At 49.2% G+C, this 18,380-nt stretch overlaps 1 protein-coding gene across 1 annotated transcript in view; it reads left to right on the forward strand.

Moving 5' to 3' along the window:
* SLC1A1 (solute carrier family 1 member 1) overlaps positions 1 to 18,380 on the forward strand; it is a 76,102-nt gene that overhangs the window by 47,123 nt on the left and 10,599 nt on the right. Inside the window, exons 3-9 of the mRNA XM_032307553.1 lie at positions 7,922 to 8,014; positions 9,556 to 9,670; positions 10,928 to 10,970; positions 12,268 to 12,366; positions 14,512 to 14,696; positions 15,860 to 15,967; positions 17,806 to 17,928. Of these exons, the coding sequence (XP_032163444.1) occupies positions 7,922 to 8,014; positions 9,556 to 9,670; positions 10,928 to 10,970; positions 12,268 to 12,366; positions 14,512 to 14,696; positions 15,860 to 15,967; positions 17,806 to 17,928 (766 nt within the window). The remainder of the gene's footprint in view (positions 1 to 7,921; positions 8,015 to 9,555; positions 9,671 to 10,927; positions 10,971 to 12,267; positions 12,367 to 14,511; positions 14,697 to 15,859; positions 15,968 to 17,805; positions 17,929 to 18,380) is intronic.

Here is an 18,380-nt window from a genome sequence, read left to right on the forward strand (position 1 = left end):
GTGCCTGCCACCCACCTGTTCGCGGAGCCCAGGAGTCCACGAGTCCCCTCGTGGGCAAGAAGGTAGAAAGGTAGGAGACACACGTATCACACGTACCTCTCGCCCGAGGGAGCTAAGAGCATTTGAGGTCAACTTCAGCTGGTGGCGGCACGGGTGGGGTGGGGGAGTATGCGTGCTTTTCTGGAAACATTGGTAGGTTTTTTGTAGTTTTATCTCTAGAAAAACTGTCATTCCCGGGTGGCCTGTAAACTTAAAACTCCATGCTGGGGAAGGCAGGGTCGCAGCCTGAAACTGTGCAGACCAAGAAGGAAACTCTTGCTTCATAGGCAACCTCTGTAACCACTGGGCTCTGCCTGAATCGAAGGGCTTTTTTTAACTTTCCCCAGCCTCCATGGAGAACCGAGAAAATAAGATGAACTAAGCCGCTTTGCACTCATGAATTAAACATTTCCCTAAGATCATCGGGAAATTCGCGTTGAGCTAGGACACAGCTCCTGAAGCCAGAGGACTTATTATATTAATTTGATGTCTACGATGCCTTTTCTGCAAAGTGGAAAGGGGCACCTAGAGGATAAAGACTAGAGCTCCCACGATGAACGTGCCACTTACCACAGCGAGCAAATGAAAAGTGGCAAGAGAGAAACGGGCCCTGCTTCAGCCTCATTCTGAGACAGTGAAGCCCCAAGAATCAGCCAGGAACAAGCTTTAGTTTCTGCCGATGCCGTGACTCCACCGGCCCCCAGCTCCGTTCGACTGTAAATTAGCCTGATTTTGTTTCTTTTTTAAAAAGGAGTGAAAAACCATGCAAAACCTTCTCTGTGTTGAATGCATGGACCTGGGATACCACTCATTCATTCACTCATTCATTCATTCACTTATTCATTCACTCATTCGTTCATTCACTCATTCATTCATTCATTCACTTATTCGTTCACTCATTCGTTCATTCACTCATTCATTCATTTATTCATTCACTCATTTGTTCATTCATTCATTCATTCATTCATTCACTCATTCGTTCATTCCTCAACATCCCAGGCTCTGTGCTAGGCACACATGACAAAGATATGAGTCTTGTTCTAGCAAGAAAGATGCGGTGTGATAAGTGCCTTGTGCGAATGAGGATGGTGGCGGGGACGCTGGGATGGAGGTTTCAAGAAAAGATCAGACTCCAGCCGATGAAGAGAGCAGGGACTCCAGGCAGGAGAAAACAACAGACGGCACGGCATCCCTCGAGGAGGACAGTGAGACTTCGAGTGGCACTCTGGAGACGCGGGGAAGAGGAGTGGGGTTGGGAGGGTACACGTGCGCCCTCATCAGGTGTGGGTCTAGGCATGGGGAAGCAAGTGACAGCGGTGACCGCCACCCGGGCTATGCTCTGCAAAGCAACACCCTGAATGGGAAGTTATTGTTTTGTTTTGTTTTATTCATATTTAAATTTTAATTCAATTAATTAACATGTAATGTAGTATTGGTTTCAGAGGTGCAGATCTGTGACTCGTCAGTCTTATACAATTCCCAGAGCTCATTCCATCACCTGCCCTCCTTAATGCCCAGCACCCAGTTACCCCCTCCCCCGCAGCAACCCTCAGTTTGTTTCCTATGATTAAGAGTCTCTTATGGTTTGTCTCCCTCTCTGGTTTCATCTTCTTTTATTTTTTTCCTCTTTTCCCCTATGATCCTCTGTTTTGTTTCTTAAATTCCACATATCAGTGAGACCACAGGTAGGGGAAAAAAGAAAAAAGAAATTCAGTGACACTGGTTAAAGGTGGTAAGGCAGACGTCATCCCGGACCATCGCGACAGGTGTGAGAACGGCTGTGATGGGCTTCCGCAGTGGGGAAGGGGGGAGAGATGGGGCTCAACTCTGAATACAGCATCAGCAAGCGAGAACGGATCCTCAAGGAGCAGGAGAGGGGGGATCCGTGGGTGGAAAATCACTGAGAGAAACCATCAGAGGAAAGGGGGATTCTGGCTAAACCAGCCTAGTAGGATTCTTGCTGAAGGCAGGTCCGGGGGATGGTGGATAACAGGGGCCTGATTAGGGATGCAGAGTGATCAAATACTGGGTTTGGTTAAACCGACTTAGGAAAGTTTTTTACGAAAACTACATGATTTTGCAGGGAAATACACAGATGGATTTAGGAGAAGGTCCAGAATGTAGTCAAACAAAAACGTTTGTCGGTATCAATCACAGGGGCAGGAGAGTCTAGTGGTGACGCGAGCAGACCAAGGAACCAGACTGCCCAGGTTTGAATCCCAGCTCTGCCACTTGCTAGCTGGGAAACCCTGACAAGTTTCTTAACTTGTCCTCAACTGTGAAATAGGAAAAATAGTAATACTCTGTCGTGATATTCCTGATATCATCAGAAGTTTCTAGAAAGTCTCTGTGTTGGCATCAGAAGCTACAGAGCCAGTATCAGAATGGAGCCATACAGATGCAAGTACACACAATGCATTCATTCTGGAAAGGAAAACGTTATAAAAAAGACTTACTCTTCGTAAGATACTAGATTGTAAAGTTCACCATATAAGTGATAAGCATATAAGTGGCTTCTACCCAGAATCCTGAGCTACCGATTTTACAGGATAAGGACAAGCAAAAAGAGAGCTCAAAAATACTTAGGTTGTGGTTAATAAAAAGAGAGAGAAGCTTCACTGAACTGTTAGCTGTCCTGATGTCAAAGAATTCCTATGGACTTTGAAAAGAATGGCTGAGTTCCTCATACCCTCTAAGGTGTGTTTCATGCTCCTACTGAATCATAAGCCTCCCATAAAAGCTCTGGGGTCTTCTGAAAAGTGAGTCCCAACTATAAATAGCACCAAGACCTGTGGTATTGAAAAAAGATAATAAAAATATTGCAAACCGCTCCCTGAATGGCTGAAGACCAGGAGACCAGCCAGGTTCTTCTTGACACACTTTGAACATCAAATGAAGAGTCTGCAAAGTGACCTTTAGTGGGTTCTGCGCAAGGACCGGTTTATTTTGTTAACTTCACAGAATAGTCTAAGGTGGTGACATACCTATTTTTAGGGAGTTCTTTGTATTGATGCCTCTAAGAAAAGTAGATGTGATGGGCAAGCCGTGCCCGGGAATATCTTTTGCATCCTCCTGTCTGCCTCCTCTCTCTCCCTGTTACATCCCAGGAGTATTAATCAGGCAGCAGAGACGTGCCTGTGCTCTGGAATTGCGAGGTGAGGTATCCAGCCTTGTTTACTCTGTGGAATGAACTGGTTCATTTAACCCTCTTAGCAACCCAAGGAGGTCGTAAGGTAGGGGAAACCTTATCTCCATCCTCAGAGATGAGGCCAGTTCCAAGGACTGTTCAAGATCACGCAGATCATAAGAGCAGCACCTGGGACTGGTGCAGAGTCTCCAGTTCTGTTCTGGAACATTCTGCCGTCCAGGGAGCAGAGACTGAGGGAGGGGCCTGCGGCAGGGAACTCTAACTAGGTGACTCATTCTACCGCCACACGTAAGTCAGCCTCCTCCTCCGTGCTGACACTAGGTGTGCATGGGTGACCATGCAGACTTCTGGGCATCCTGGCCTCCGTGCTGCTCACCATAGTCTAGTGTGAAAGACAGCTGGTAAATGATGAGCCCATTGATGCGACTTGTGAAATGTGGTATGAGCAGGGTGCCAGCTGAGGAAAACAGAGGAGCCTGGTTCAGCCTGGTGACTCAGGGAAGGAGCCCCAGGAAGAGACTTGAACGTAGACAAGCCAAGAGCAGAGGGAAGGCAGTTGGCAGAGAAAGGAGTCCCTGAAAAGTGGGAGGGAGCTGGGTCTGCTCCGGGCCGAGGGCTGGGGGACAACCAAGCTGGAAGCTGTCACAGGCTGGGGGTTGGGGAGGCGGTTGCAGGTCTCTTCAGCCAGGATGAGGATTCGCTAGTTTGTCACCCGTGCTGTTGGAGGTCATACCAGAATGTGAAATGGGCTGATGGATGCTCTTAAAGCATCTCTTTAGTGCTGGTGTGATGAAGGAATACAGACGGATTCTGGAAAAAATAAAAAAGAGAGGGATTGAATGAACTAATACTTGCTAGTGCCTTCCGCTGACTATTTTGTGCAGGAATAACGGGGGCTACTTGCCGGTACAATTAAGGTCTAGGCCCTGTACTAGGTGTGTTGTAGGTACTGTTTCTAATCTCCTCAGCAGCTGTGCATCTAGAGGTGGCGCTGTCCAGCAAGGCCGCCGTTACCCACGTGTGACATTCATGAGTGTTAGGCAAGCAAAAACTCCCAGTCACACCAGCCACATTTCAAGCGCTCGTTGGCTGCACGTACCTTCTGGCTACGACATCAGACCGCAGGAATAGCATTTCCATCATCCCAGAAGTTGCATGAGGCAGTGATGGTCTGGAATATCGTAGCACATGACTAGAGCCAGCTGGACACAGTGGTTAAGTATTTGGCCTTTGGGGTCGAATCTGGTTGGGATCCCAGCCTCAGCCTGGTATGGAGCGTTGAAACAAGGCGACCCCCTTCACCTGCCATCATCACCCGCTACACGGTGTGTAGTTCATCATCATTTTTATTATAATTATCGTCAGCATGTTTGCTGTGATTGGCAGGTAGGGGGTGTAGGGCTTCCAGACGGACATTTTATCTTCCCATGAAATTCAGTCATGTTCCTGTTACTTACGGAGGTTTTCAAAGATGAGGCTGTTTTCTTGCTTCTGTTCCCAGCCTCTGCGCCGGTGGTCACCACCTCTCTCAACACCACGTTATGAATCCAAGGACCCGGACGTGGGGGCGAGCTCTGCCCCCGATCGGGGATGACTGGAGGGGTAGAAGGGAAACTCTAGAGGTCGAATGTCGAGGACGATGGTTGGTTTGAACACATTTCTGATCTACCCAGAAGTGGAGGACGGAAGTAGATTTGAGGAATGAGAAAGCCCTCTCGAAAGTCATACAAGACAGGTGCTGTACTCCAGCAGAGAGGAGCTGGCTGGCTGCTTTGGGGGATGAATTTGCTTCCAGTTTTTCTACCCAGAATCTCATTATTACAAAACCTTTCGTTACCAGCTGGGTCCTGGAATAGAAGTAGGGGCACCAGCCCATGGCCAGATCATTAAGACAAATTAAGACATATTAATATATGCTGGATACAAAACAATTACCTACATAGATTTAATTTGTTTCCCTGCTGGAGGAAACCCCCTAGAGGGTGCAAAACATGTACCCAAGAACAGCTCTGCAGCTCCCCTGCGAACCTGGCACTCGTCAGCCCCCTAGGGGTTGAGAGCTGCTGAAATGAGCCCTCTGCCCAAGGATGGTCCATCTGAAAACATAATCCTGGTCCAAGAGAGGATTACGTGAACCGGCTGATACAGGTGACCTGGAGTTTTGTTAAATTGGTGACTTTCCTTTTTTTTTTAATCACCTTATTGATATAAATAGTTATTTTGACTGTTTATGAAGATAATGCCCAGAGTTCTAAAATAGGATATTAGAGCACATTTTCCATTCACATTTAAAGTTAGCAAATTTACATATTTGTATTACTGTTTGCTCTTTTTTTTCTTTTTAGATTTTATTTATTTATCTGAGAGGGAGAGAGAGCGAACGAGACAGTGCAAGCAGAGGGGGGCGCAGAGGGAGAGGGAGAAGCAGACTCCCCACCGAGCCAGGAGCCCGCCTCGGGGCTCAGACCTGAGAGCATGACCTGAGCAGATGCTCAACCGACTGAGCCACCCAGAAACCCGTCTGCTCTTTTTTTGAGAGACTGAAGTGGAATATGAGATAGTTCCTTCATTTCTGAGTTGGGGCCTTCAATGTCTCTTGGTTTTTTTGTTGTTATCATTGTTGTTGTTTCTTGCCCAAGTCGTGATTTTTAATTGTCCCCCCATGAGGAGAAGACAGCCTTCTCACCACACCCAGGTGCATTTTCCCCAGAGAGAGACAATGGAATCATCATCGGAGTTCCTCTAGGCTGTGTCTGGGACAATAGGCCCATCAGATGGCGATGGCACACTCTTGTCCCCGGCTTGGCAAACGGGCCCTTACAACATCCTGGGGTGGTCACCAAGGAGGCCAGAGTCCCTTCTCTCAAAATAGTAGCCTCCAGAGGCACAGTCCCCAGCTGGGAGGAACTGCACGTTTACAGGGAGAGATGATTTCTCCTGTCATCGTGATGACGACGATAGCTTCCTTACAGAATATGTACAATTATATGTGAGAAGCATAACCCCCCAGTCGCTTTTAAAAAGGGACCTTTTATAGTGTCAGGAGTGAACATACAAACTACCTTGTATATTCCTTGCGTGCTGGTAGCCGACAAGTTTATGGCCTTTCCTTGGGGCTGCCCTGCACATCAGGCTTTGCTCACAGCTATGGGACCTCTCACGCGGGCGGAAGATGCAGTGACTTTCTGTGATGATCATTTGACTCAGTTGGTTCTCATTTTGGAAAGCGGGCAGGGTAGGATCTGAAACCTTCAGATGACAGCTTGCTGAAAGGTGTTTGGCTGCTTCTTCACTTCCCCATCTTGTCCGAGGAGCGACATCCTTTGGCTGAAGCATCTTTCCTGGAGGTCAAGGGTTTCTAGCAAGAAGGGATGTTCCCTCCCACCTCTACAAGTCTTCTTGGCACTCTGGACAACCCTTCTGGTCCCAGGCGACGTCGGTCATTTGATAGGCCACCAAAGGCCATTTGAGCCTGCAGCTAACCCTGTGGCCACAAGTCTCTTAAATTGGAAATTTATAAATTGGAAATCTCTGTTTATATACTACCTCTGGAAAATGGATATTTTAAGTTGTCTCACAGAGCCATACATGATAAGGTTGTTAACGTAGAAGCAATTTGAAAATCACAGAAAGAAGAAAATGTGCTAGCCAGGATAAATAATGAAATTGCGGGGATTGATTATGGAGGTTGGCTCCGAGACTCTCCAAAGCTCCGGCAGTAAGTGGATTATTAACTACATTGTGGTTTGGTCACATGACAAGATTATGTAGCTACTAAACTTACCCTCAGAGGCAATTTACAACAAGAAAATTCTTGGAATACCGTATGAATAAGAGAGGATTAAAAACGATAGAACTGGACTCCTTGGTGGCTCAGTGGTTGAGCCTCTGCGTTCGGCTTGGGTCATGATCTCGGGGTCCTGGGATTGAGCCCCGCATCAGGCTCTCTGCTCAGTAGGGAGCCTGCTTCCCCCTCTCTCTCTGCCTGCCTCTCTACCTACTTGTGATCTCTGTCAAATAAATAAATAAAATCTTTAAAAAAAAACTATAGAATTAGCTATGTTTACCAAAAACAAAAAACAAAAAAACAAAAAAAATCAAGAAAAAAATACCGGCAGGAAGTTCACCAGCATGTCAACTATGGGTGATGAGACAGAGTGGTTTTCGTTTTCCTTCTTTCAGAGTATTATAATGAACATCTATTGCCTTTATAACCACACACAAAAGTTATCTTTTTGGTTGATTCTGAGCTTCCTGATGGAGAAAGGCAGAAGGGCAAACAGTCATGAGTTTTATGAAATTCATTATGTGAGGACAGAACAGTCTCCGCGCTCCGAGATCAAATTTGCTGGACCCTGAATTCCAGAAGGGGTTTATCCTGACGGCTGTGGGGTGACGGGACATACAGAGTTTGATGAAGTTCTTCGAGCAGGTGCGGGAGGGGAGGGCCCCTGTCTCTGACCAGGCAGCGGGCCGAGCGGGCCGAGCGGGGCGAGCGGGGCAGGGGAGCCTCCCTCCTGCCCTCCGTCTCCGTTCCCTATGGGCCTTTTGAAGGTTTCCTTTGCCCGTTGCGTCTTATCCAGACGGCATGTGAGATAGGCCTGGCAGGAGCAGAGGACAGCTCTCACGCTTTGTCTCACGGCCTGCGGGTTGAACGACCTCCAGTGCTGGAAATGGCGTTTTTAAAAAACTAATGTAACTTGACCTCTCCCCTCCCCCTGCCCACTCCCGCAGGTGTAGCTGCACTGGATTCCAGCGTGTCCGGGAAAATCGGTCTGCGCGCCGTCGTCTATTACTTCTGTACCACCATCATCGCTGTAATTCTAGGTAAAATCTATTTCGGATTCCTTCTTCCTCTGTACAATGGTGACTCGTCCTTGAAAAGTATCTGGGCTTTTTTTAATGCTTTTTTTAAATTCAAAAAGTAGTTTTGTCAAACCACCATGAAGCCTTTGGGCTTCAAGTCTACCCAGCACCTTTTCTATAAAGAAAATACAGGACTGACACGTTCCTGGGTGACAGTCCTGTGCCTTACCAGGTTCACTGGGTAGAAGGAGGTGAAGCCAAGAGCTTATATAATCTGTAAACGGAGTGATTCATCCGCAGTAGTGGAGTTGAGTGTAATTGTGAAATATTTCCAAAACGATGCCATTGCAGGGCGTTTCGGATTTCACATGGTACTCAGAGTAGAAATTCCACTTCAAAAAGGGAGAAAGTTCTAGTAAGGGAATATCGCTGCTCTTGTGCCTTTGGCATTCTTTTGTGAAGAAAGTGCGGGCCGTCCTTCGTGACCTAACATTTTTAAGGCCGCCCGAGTGGGAAGAGAGGCTGGAGCGTACACAGATGTTGGGGCCAGCGTGACCCCGGTGCTCTGCTTTAATGGACTGTTAGGACATGGTGAGGTTGGAGTCGTGTGAGGCAGGGCATCTGGGAGGGCCCGAACCCTGCCTTAAACCAAAGCCACCTCTCCTCATGAGGTTCCTGAGGGAGGGAGACATGAAGGGGAAAGCCGGTGTATGTCTCTCCAGCAACCCTGAGAGGGAAGAAGGAACCACACGCACCATGGTCCTTGGACTCGCCCACGGACTCCCCTCCCTGGCAAAACTGACCTGCTCGGCATCCTGACGTCCTGCTCCATGGAGGCATCCCCCTCCAGTCAAGCAGTTTCCCATGCCGTGATCTGCTCTCCAGCCTCCCACCTTTGGACACCTCAAAGGACAGGAACCCATTACCTCCAGGGGCCAAAATGGCGCTCTCAGATACTCCCTGTTTAGACAGTTCCTTACGGCAAGAACCCTCTCTCTCCCTGTAACACCTATTTGCCCTCACTCCATTCCCCCCCAGAGTCACAGGAAATGCGACTTTCCCTAAACCTGAACATTTATTGGAGTAGACAGCAGCTTTCCAGATTTTGAGAGGCTTTGGATATAGAAGGAAGATAAGGCATGTTCTGTAGGCACCTCAGGAAAATAACTAGCATGTGTGGGCAAAAATTGCATAAAAATATTGAAGGGGTGCCCTGAGCTGGACATCACCCTCACCCAACCCCTGCCTAGGCTGACCTCCTAAGCTAAAGAAAATAGAAAATTCTCAGGTGTTTCCAGAAGCAATTCTGGAATGCATCTCTTCATTTAAAAAGTGAGGGGGCAGAGGTGGAATTTCTTCTGCTTAATTTAAATGGAAGAGTAATTAAGGCCACTGCTGAGGTCCCGGATGGGGTTCAGCATCTTGGCTGGACCTCAGAGTCTCCTTTCAGTGTTGCCTGCTTCCACCATGCCCCCTGGTTCTAAGAAGGAGGCACTGTTGGGGGTCAGGGGCAGGTGTTCTGGAAGGTTCTAAACGCTCGGTGATACTCTCCTTGGCCACAGGCATCGTGCTGGTGGTGAGCATCAAGCCTGGCGTGTCCCAGAAAGTAGACGAGATTGACAGGACAGGCAGCAGCCCCGAAGTCAGCACGGTGGACGCCATGTTGGATCTGATCAGGTGCGTGTCCTTCCAGCCGGGCCGCCCCGTGGCCCTGCCGCCTCTGATGCTGCCGTCACTGGGACCCACACGTGCTCTGAGGCTCTGTTCCTGCTGGTTTGAAATTTCTGATAGTTCTTGAATCATTGTGTTTGTTCAGTGAGCCCTGTGCCCCAAAATTACATATCTGGGCCTGCTTGCCAGACTGTGGGCCCAAGAGCGGTTGAGAGGAACAGGCTCCTCCGTCTGGATTCAGGATGGAGAGAGCTGCAGAAAGTATATACTTGTTGCATTAAGATGCTGGGCTGAGCGGGGAATGGGATCTGTTCTAAAGGACACGTGAAGAAATACACTTTTTAATTATACAGGAGAAACCCTTTTATCAGAAGCAATCAGGGCTGGAAATTGGTCAGTTAATTTTAAGCTATCAGTTAAAGCAAAAAAAAAAAAAGACACAGCTATGCCTGAGATACTTTGTTGACACCTATAATTTAAATGGCATTTATTTGCCGACCTCTGACATGAGGCCAAGGTCTTTCCTTCGAGTGTGTCAGGTGATTATAATTTTGTATCATTTCTCTCGCACCTGCTGTCCTTACAAAGGCATCATGTACAGTTTCCAAGCTCAGTTTCCATGAAGGAGAGTAACAAAGCCCTTAGAAACGGCTAACAAAGCTGCGTGCCGGTTTTTCTTTCCATTTCAGTGGCCCTCCCAAACCTAATTTAACCACAGAAAGCTTAATCCCGTGCTTTGGCTGAGTTTCCAGGCGTGGAGTTTAGAGTTGATAAAAACCACACCTTCTGTTTCCTAGTCCTGTTGCATCCATTCACATCATTCGTAATTCAGTGACTGACTGCGCTGATGTCCGCAGTTGGCGTAAAGACGTTGGGAGCAAAAGCAGTGGACTCGGGAAGCCTGCGCTCCCGTCGGCAAGCGCGGAGGGTGCAGGACATTAAAGACGTCCCTGGGCAGTGAGCGTCCGCCTGCCAGTGCTGTGTGGCCCGGAGCACAGCACGCGTAGACGTACTCTCATCAGCGAGGTGATGGTGGCCGGAGAGTGACGGTGGCTCGAGAGAGCTTTCTGGACTGGGTTGAAGCTCGGCGGGAGGGACAGATTCTTTATCGGAGGAAGTATTTGCAAAGGAGAGGCCAGAAAAGATACCAGGGTACTGATGCTGTCTTCTCCTCGTGTTCACCAATGTATTGAGTGTGACAGAAACAACAGAAAACAAAACACTTGTGCCTTAATGTGACACTGCTTTTCATGTCTCCAACAGGAATATGTTCCCTGAGAATCTTGTCCAAGCCTGTTTTCAGCAGGTAATCCTAATGGCTTTTGCCTCCAGACGGCTCCCTCTTCACTTGACCCATTCGAGATTTTTATGTCCTGCTGTGACCCAGGAACTGGAATGCGCCCACCCCAAATGTCAGGAACTGAACCTGGGAATATGCAGGCGGGGCCATCGCAGGTGGCTTCTCTGCTCTGTGCCTCTGGTCTTCCAGGCCCCAGGGAAGTCCCTGTTGCAACGGACCCAGGCTCCCTTTCCCTGTTTTGGGAGAACCCCGTGGTATTTGCAAGGAAGCTTGGATCGTCTGCCGGTTAAACACCCTGCAGAAACAGCCCCGGCGCCTCTCCTTCCTCCCGCATGAAGGAGAGCAGTATCTAACACGCACGGGCCTTCGGTGCCTGCTGTCCCGTCTTTTCCTTACTCGCGCGCCCGTTGCCGGCACGCCCCGTGGCCATGCAACAAAGCCCTGATTTTTGTCTCTAGGAAAGCTTCGCGGTCTCTTCACTCCGTTTCCTGGCTGCCCTTCTCTCTGGTTTATCTGTGCACTTGAAGACAGCAGAGTCTGTCCCAAAATGCTGAATTCATTTACATAAATTATGCCAGCAGAGCCCTCTGTGTACACCAACAAAAGTGGCCATGAGCTTGCTCCCTGCCAACGTCCATGAGGCACAGAACCACCTCCATTTCAAGGTTCAGCCTCGGGTGGTCATTTGTAAGGTTCTCAAGGTTGGCAGAGCCTAGCAGGACGGACACGGATGCCCGGCATGAGGGTATATGAGCTCTTTCTTCAGTCTCCCCGCAGAAGCTCGGCAGAGCGCCCCAGAGCTGAAGGAAGGGAATTCAACAGAAATGTCCCTCGTGGCCTGGCCCTAAAGGGGTTTTTGATTTGGGAACAACCATCTAGTTCTTGACATGTATTAAAGCCACGGTGACTGCACTCATCAAAGTAATGAGGCGTTTCTCCCAGATTAAGAATAATGAATGAGCCAACAGAGAAACAAAATGAGTAGCAGGATCCCCGTAATGTCTCTTAAAGCAAATGAAACCTATACTTTCTTCCCCATTGTCGCTCTGTTAATTTGCCCCTTATTATAAAAGAGAACATTCTGACATCGTTGAATGGTGGCTCTGGGAACCGGGGTTTGGATCTCGTGGTCTCGCCTTCGCTTCCAGAGCCTTGCGGGAGCCCAGAGAGGCGACAGGGGCAGAAGGCTCCCATGGTACTTGTTTAGCCCAAGTGACCTATTCCTGTGGTTTAGGCTCAGATGCTTGAAAAAGGCTTATTTTGTTTGTTTCTCTGGTCTCTCTCCTCCCCCTCCACCCTGCAGTATAAAACCAAGCGTGAAGAAGTGAATGCTCCCAGGGAGCCAGGGACGAACGTGACAGACGCACCTGTCACAGCCATCATGACAACTGCCACTTCCAAGGTACCTCGTCGCCCGCACCCCTTCCCCAGCAGGCAGGGGCTGAGCTGCGAACAGGCAGGAGATGGAAATACAGTCAGTCGTCACTACTTGTGAATTCTTCTACCCGCTAAAATGTATCTGTAACCCCCAAAATCAACACGAAGCTCTCACGTTGTTTGCAGAAACACAGGGAGTGGTGAGAAGTTCCAGTCACCCAACACACACACTCCCAGCTGAGGGCGAGCAAGGCCGAGCTCTGCCACCTTCTTTTTTTCTCTAAGTAGGCTCCATGCCCAGTGTGGGGCTTGAACTCATGACCCTGAGCTCAAGAGTCACCTGCTCTACCGACTGAGCCAGCGGGCACCCCAGGCGCTGGCTTCTTGTTTCAGCTCTCTTATTGCAAACCAGTGTCCTTTTAGGGGTGTGTTTATGCCATGTTTTTTTTTTTCACATTTTTGTGCTTTTTCATGATGATTTCACTGTTTGAGACGCCCCCCCATGCATCGGCTGCAGCGCCGTGTGTGATTCTCAGGGCGAGAAGGCTATGACGGGCCAGACAGAAGACACCTGTGCCTTCGGTCGGCCTCACTCCGGCCTGACGGTGTCAGGGTTGGGGTGTTGAGAGCTGCTGGGGTTTCAGCAGTAGAGAAGGGATCGTACGGGCATGAAGTAGTTCCTCCCTAGTCCTGAGGTAGATTCTGCCACACAGGTCTCGGCCTCCACACAGGAAGAGAAGATTTAAGGAACAAGTGTTTGGGAGACTTAGAAATGCAAATCAGATAGAGCGAGGTGGGCTCCTGCTTCGTCCTTCGGAATCCTTAAGTCGTCCGCCTGGCCCAGTGGCCCTCCATGTCCGGGCGCCTCCCTGGCTCCCCAGCTCCCCTCCTGGACGCCCTCTGTCCCATCCAGACCCACCTCCTTGGTTTCTCCTCCTTTCCACCTTTGCACGTGATTCCACCGAGAGTTTTGTAACCAGTCCCCAAGAGCTAGACCCCCTGGGCGCTGGGAGGCCAGTGGTGCAGACAGGTGTGGCCTCTGCCCTTACGCAATGAGCATTGCAACCGGGAAGAGTAGGCTACTCGGGGGCATTCAACACAGAGGCTTAAATTAGTTTGGGGGCCATAAAGGAGGAGTAGGAACTCTCCAGGCACGGTAGGGCAGGCCCAGGGCAAGATGACTTTTGCCTCTCCTTACGTCATTTTTCTGGAAAATGCTTCCATTTCCTGCCCGTCTGCTGGCGAGGCTGCGCTCTCCCCGACCCTATGGCCCCCCATTCCGTCTCTGCCTGATGCCTGCAGCTGTGGCGTGGCATGCAGTTCGTGACGCACCGTATTGCTCTCATGGGTCTGCTTTCCCTACGGTTATCTTATCTGTCGAGCTGTATTTCTAAGACTTATCCTGTAGCCGGTGCAGTTAGCACACTCTTATGGCTCAATAAATCCGTGTTTGAGCATATCAGATTATAAGTAAAAAATGACAGGCATGTCAGGAGCTTATCAACCCTTTATAATACTTTATAAGGCTGACTTGTGCTGCTCCGATTATGTAATCTCCCTGTGAAATCTCTCAGAAGATCTCATGCTGCCCCACTCGGAGTTAAGTTTTTTCCCAGCATCTCTCTCGCTGTTCTTACCCAGGATAAGGGGAAGAAACGGTTCACAGTACTCACATCTCTAAAGTCCTGTTGGCCACCCAGTTAGAGGCAGTAAATAAGGTTTCTGCGTGTCACTATCAGATAGATATCCTAAAAGTGTTCACCGTGGCAAATAATTTGAGCTTCCTGCGTTCTTAAGTCCTATATTTTTCATGCAGACTCCAAAGTTGCTAGTAGTTAAAATAACCCCTGAAAAGTGCCTTGATTCTAAAGTTCTTATTAAAAATGTAAGACATCCCAGAATAAGAATACTTCAAAAGAGATCTTCAAGTTTGGGTTTTTTGAGAAAGTGAAAAAAAAAAATCACTACATTTCTGTGGCAGAAGATGGGAGCAGTATGAACTCGATACACGTGCAGGTGGTTTGTTGTTTGTTTTCTCCTCAAGTATTGTTGACTCTGACTGGTAGATTACTAGTTTGTTATGTCTGTTATATCTTCTCATTCCGGGGCCTCTGCCTTCCAGCAAAATTAGAATCACGCATCAGTATATTCTCTTGGTTTTGATCCACAGAACAAAACAAAGGAATACAAAGTCGTAGGCATGTATTCGGACGGCATAAATGTCCTGGGCTTGATTGTCTTCTGCCTTGTCTTTGGACTTGTCATTGGAAAGATGGGAGAAAAAGGACAGATTCTGGTGGATTTCTTCAATGCTCTGAGTGACGCAACCATGAAAATCGTTCAGATCATCATGTGGTGAGCAGATGCTGGTGAATGCCATCTTGCTTCTTCTTACGGCTGTCCCCTCAAAATTAGAATAGAGGGGCCTGCGCTTCTCCACTGGCCTCCCCCTAGGAAGGAGGAACGTGGAATGCCGAGACACTGGAATGTTCAGGAATTCGACATATCACTTAGGCATGAGTTCACCGATAAGAATCTGAGTGTCAGCCATTGCTGTTCTCCCAAAGCCCCTGGTCAGCTCCCAACCGGCCTTTGTCTAAGAAATAACTCTTAAAAGAGTGACTTGAAGGGGTTCCTGGCACACCGGAACCCAAAGTGCTCTCCTCGTTGGGCCCAGATGTGATATTCAAAATACTGGCAATTGTATTTTGTTTCCATCCAAATGAAACTGCCATTTGGATGAGAACCCACCAGCGGCACCACCTGAGTCCCTGCCCTGTCCCTGGAGGTGCCAACAAGTCTACCTTTGCGAGGTGATCTCTGCCCCCATTTATGTCCTACTGAGTTGACCCGACATTATTTACTCTCAAGTGTAGACACCGACAGTGACGCAAAGGCTCTAGCAATTTCGACCACTTACTCCCACTGAACCTCAGCTTCTTCCTATGTAAAAAAAGGATAATAAAAGTCTGCCCCTCGGTGGGGAGAAGTACATTAGGGGAAATGAGGCATGTCAAACACTTAACCCAATACAAGGCACGCAGAGAGCTGGACAAACAGAGTCGTTCTGAGCACTTCCACGACTAATGGCATTGCTCTGTTGCTGATATGACTGCCTGGGAGACCAGATGACTGAGGCTAGAGAGAGCGTGGTGCCATCTAGGGAGGGTCAGGCAAAAATAAGATCTGCAGATGGGACCACTGGCAGGACGTACGTGTCCCGGGAGCACAGTGCAGGATAGGCAGCTGTTTAACCACACATGCTTGCCAAGTTCACTCATCTAAGGTAGCTTGGGTGAGTAGAATTTAAGGTGCATGCACAGGCGCTAAATCCTGGCACCAGTGTGGTCCACCAGGACCGGAGGCTGAAACCTTAGCCTCCCTGTGGACCCGGTGCTCCTCCCAGCTGAGCGCAGGCACCAAGCCGAGGTACACGCCCTGGCTTGTTTCCTCCCCAGCAGTCCCCCCTCGAGAAGACACCTGATGACAGAAGTGTCTTTGCTGTGCTTATGTTCTAGCTACATGCCACTTGGCATCTTGTTCCTGATTGCTGGGAAGATCATAGAAGTCGAAGACTGGGAAATATTTCGCAAGCTGGGCCTTTACATGGCCACCGTCCTGAGTGGGTATGTCGGACTCGGGAGAGGAAGCAGGAACTGTGTTTGAGCCACTGGATCACTACTGAGAAGCAGTGTTCCAGTTATAATTGGCTTCTCCCATGTGCCGAGGAAGATGGGGTTCAGAGATAAGAGAGCAGGGTGTGGGGGGGGGGCTGGCCTTTAGCAGCTGTACTGGGGGAGGATCACACTGTGCTAATCGCCAGATCTTGGCAGAACAACCTGGACCATGGTTTATTACTGCCTTTATTCGTTAAAACCCTTCATTGGAACAAGCAAAACCCACTAGAAGCCTCTCTTGGCATTCACTTCTTCAAGGATGGAAACTCACCAAACTCGTAAGAATAGCTCACGAGGACCCCAGTCCCAAGAAAGAAATCAGGCAGGGCCTGAATGCAATGATACTTGAGCAAGTAGGAGTGTGTGGCTGGTTGGTTCCAACCCCGTTGGTGGGGCTGGGCACTGCTACTGCTCCCTGCACCACCCGAGTATCAGAGAGGATTCCGGGAAAGTCTTCAGGCTGGGAAGAAGTGGGTAAAGCAGGGAGGCAGCAGGTTGTCTGCATATTCATTGCAGCCCATTATTGGTCACCTGAGGGGAGATAGGGTGAGATGATTTAGGAATGGTGCCCCCAGATATCTGGCAGGGACAGGATACATCACACATGCTAAGCAATATGAACGAAGGGGATGCATAAACATCACCCACACTTCCGCAGGTCAGTGCTCCCAAACACCCACCTTGGGCAGTGAGCTCACCTATTGGGAGTGCAAGTGCCCTGGGGAATCCATCTGTGTTTACCAAAAACACAGCCCTTCCAGCCAACAAGCAGCAGCCTGGGTGTCTACAGCATCCAATCCCAGGGCCATAGTGATACGGGAGCAGGGCTTTGCACCCTTCTAGAGGCCAGAGCCTGTGTCCAGGCAGTGATTTGGCTGATGTTTATTATGCTGAGCCATTTTATGACACATTTCTGCTGGTTTCTGTTTGTCCTACCTGGGTTTCTAACAGAAAACTAAATTTCTCATAGTTCTTAGCCATGCCTGCTATCTAGAAGACCCTCATGACGGACCTTCAGGATCTGTATTTTCAATGGCCTCATTTCTTCTTATTTTAGCTTTGACTAACTGATCTGTAAACTCTTACATGGCACCGGCTGGATTGGTCTCATTTTTTAAGCCCCCTGTTTTACATAACCTGTATAGTCCTACATGAAACAAGGAGTTGTTTTGGAAGGCAGGAATAACAAGGAAAAGGGGGTCAGTCCTGAGGTATGCCTGTAGGAAAGCAGGAACTCGCTCCTCCCTGGCCCTTTGGGAGGCTGGGCACAGCAGGACAGCAGTGTGGTGCAGGGAACAGGGGGCTGGGTGTAGGATGAGGGTTTTTGGTAGCAATGAGTGTGGAGCCACAGAGCTACCAAGGAAACAGGGGTCCGATCCACCTGTGAAGGTGAGGGAAGGCTTCCTGGAGGAGAGGGACCTTTTGCTGAGTCTTAGAAGAGTGGGAAGAATTCAGCAGCAGAAGGAAGTGAAAGCTCGTTAGCACCTATTGCAGGAATAGCACACACAGGACTTGGCCGTGTGACATACGTGTTCTGTGAGCTCCAAATTGTGGATTCAGCTACTGGCTTCACCACTTTGAAAAGATACTTCATTTGCTAAGTGAGCCTCCTCATACTCATTGGTGGATATATGGAGACCTATGCCCTTGCCCTACTTCTCATTTTCTCTTGGGTCATTATGAAAATCCAGTGATCCATCATGAATTTTAAAAAAGCTGTTTGGAAAAGGGGATTACTGTGAGGAGGTGGTGCGCTCTACAACCCTGCTTCTCTTTCTTGTTTACAGGCTCGCCATCCACTCCATTGTCATTCTCCCACTCATCTACTTCATAGTCGTGCGGAAGAACCCTTTCCGATTCGCCATGGGAATGGCTCAGGCTCTCCTGACGGCTCTCATGATCTCTTCCAGGTGAACAGAGGAGGGGTGTCCAGGAGAAGTCTCTGGGCCATGCCTTGTCAGCTCTCATCCGCTGCAGATGAGAGCTGTCCCCACCACAGATGAAACTGACCCCTCCCCGGCTTGTGCTTTTCTGGCTGCCTTTAACTCAGGGAATGACCTCTAGATTCTCTGCCTGTGTCCTTGAACACTTCTGCCCCCTGCTGGGTATTTCTCATCTTTGTGGCACGGCCTGCAGCCCCAGAATGGGTTACACGGTCACTTGGAGCAGCCCCGGACCCAGCACATTCTCCTTCCTGGACCTGCCGGAAGTGCCAGCATGCTTTGGGCTCTGGGATGGGGCTCAGTGGGTTGATGCCTCTGCCTTCAGCTCAGGTCATGATCCCAGGGTCCTGGGATCGAGCCCCGCATCGGGCTCTCTGCTCAGCCAGGAGCCTGCTTCCTCCTCTCTCTTCCTGCCTCTC

The sequence above is a fragment of the Mustela erminea genome, chromosome 12 (genome assembly GCF_009829155.1).
Source record: "Mustela erminea isolate mMusErm1 chromosome 12, mMusErm1.Pri, whole genome shotgun sequence".
Lineage (NCBI taxonomy): Eukaryota > Metazoa > Chordata > Mammalia > Carnivora > Mustelidae > Mustela > Mustela erminea.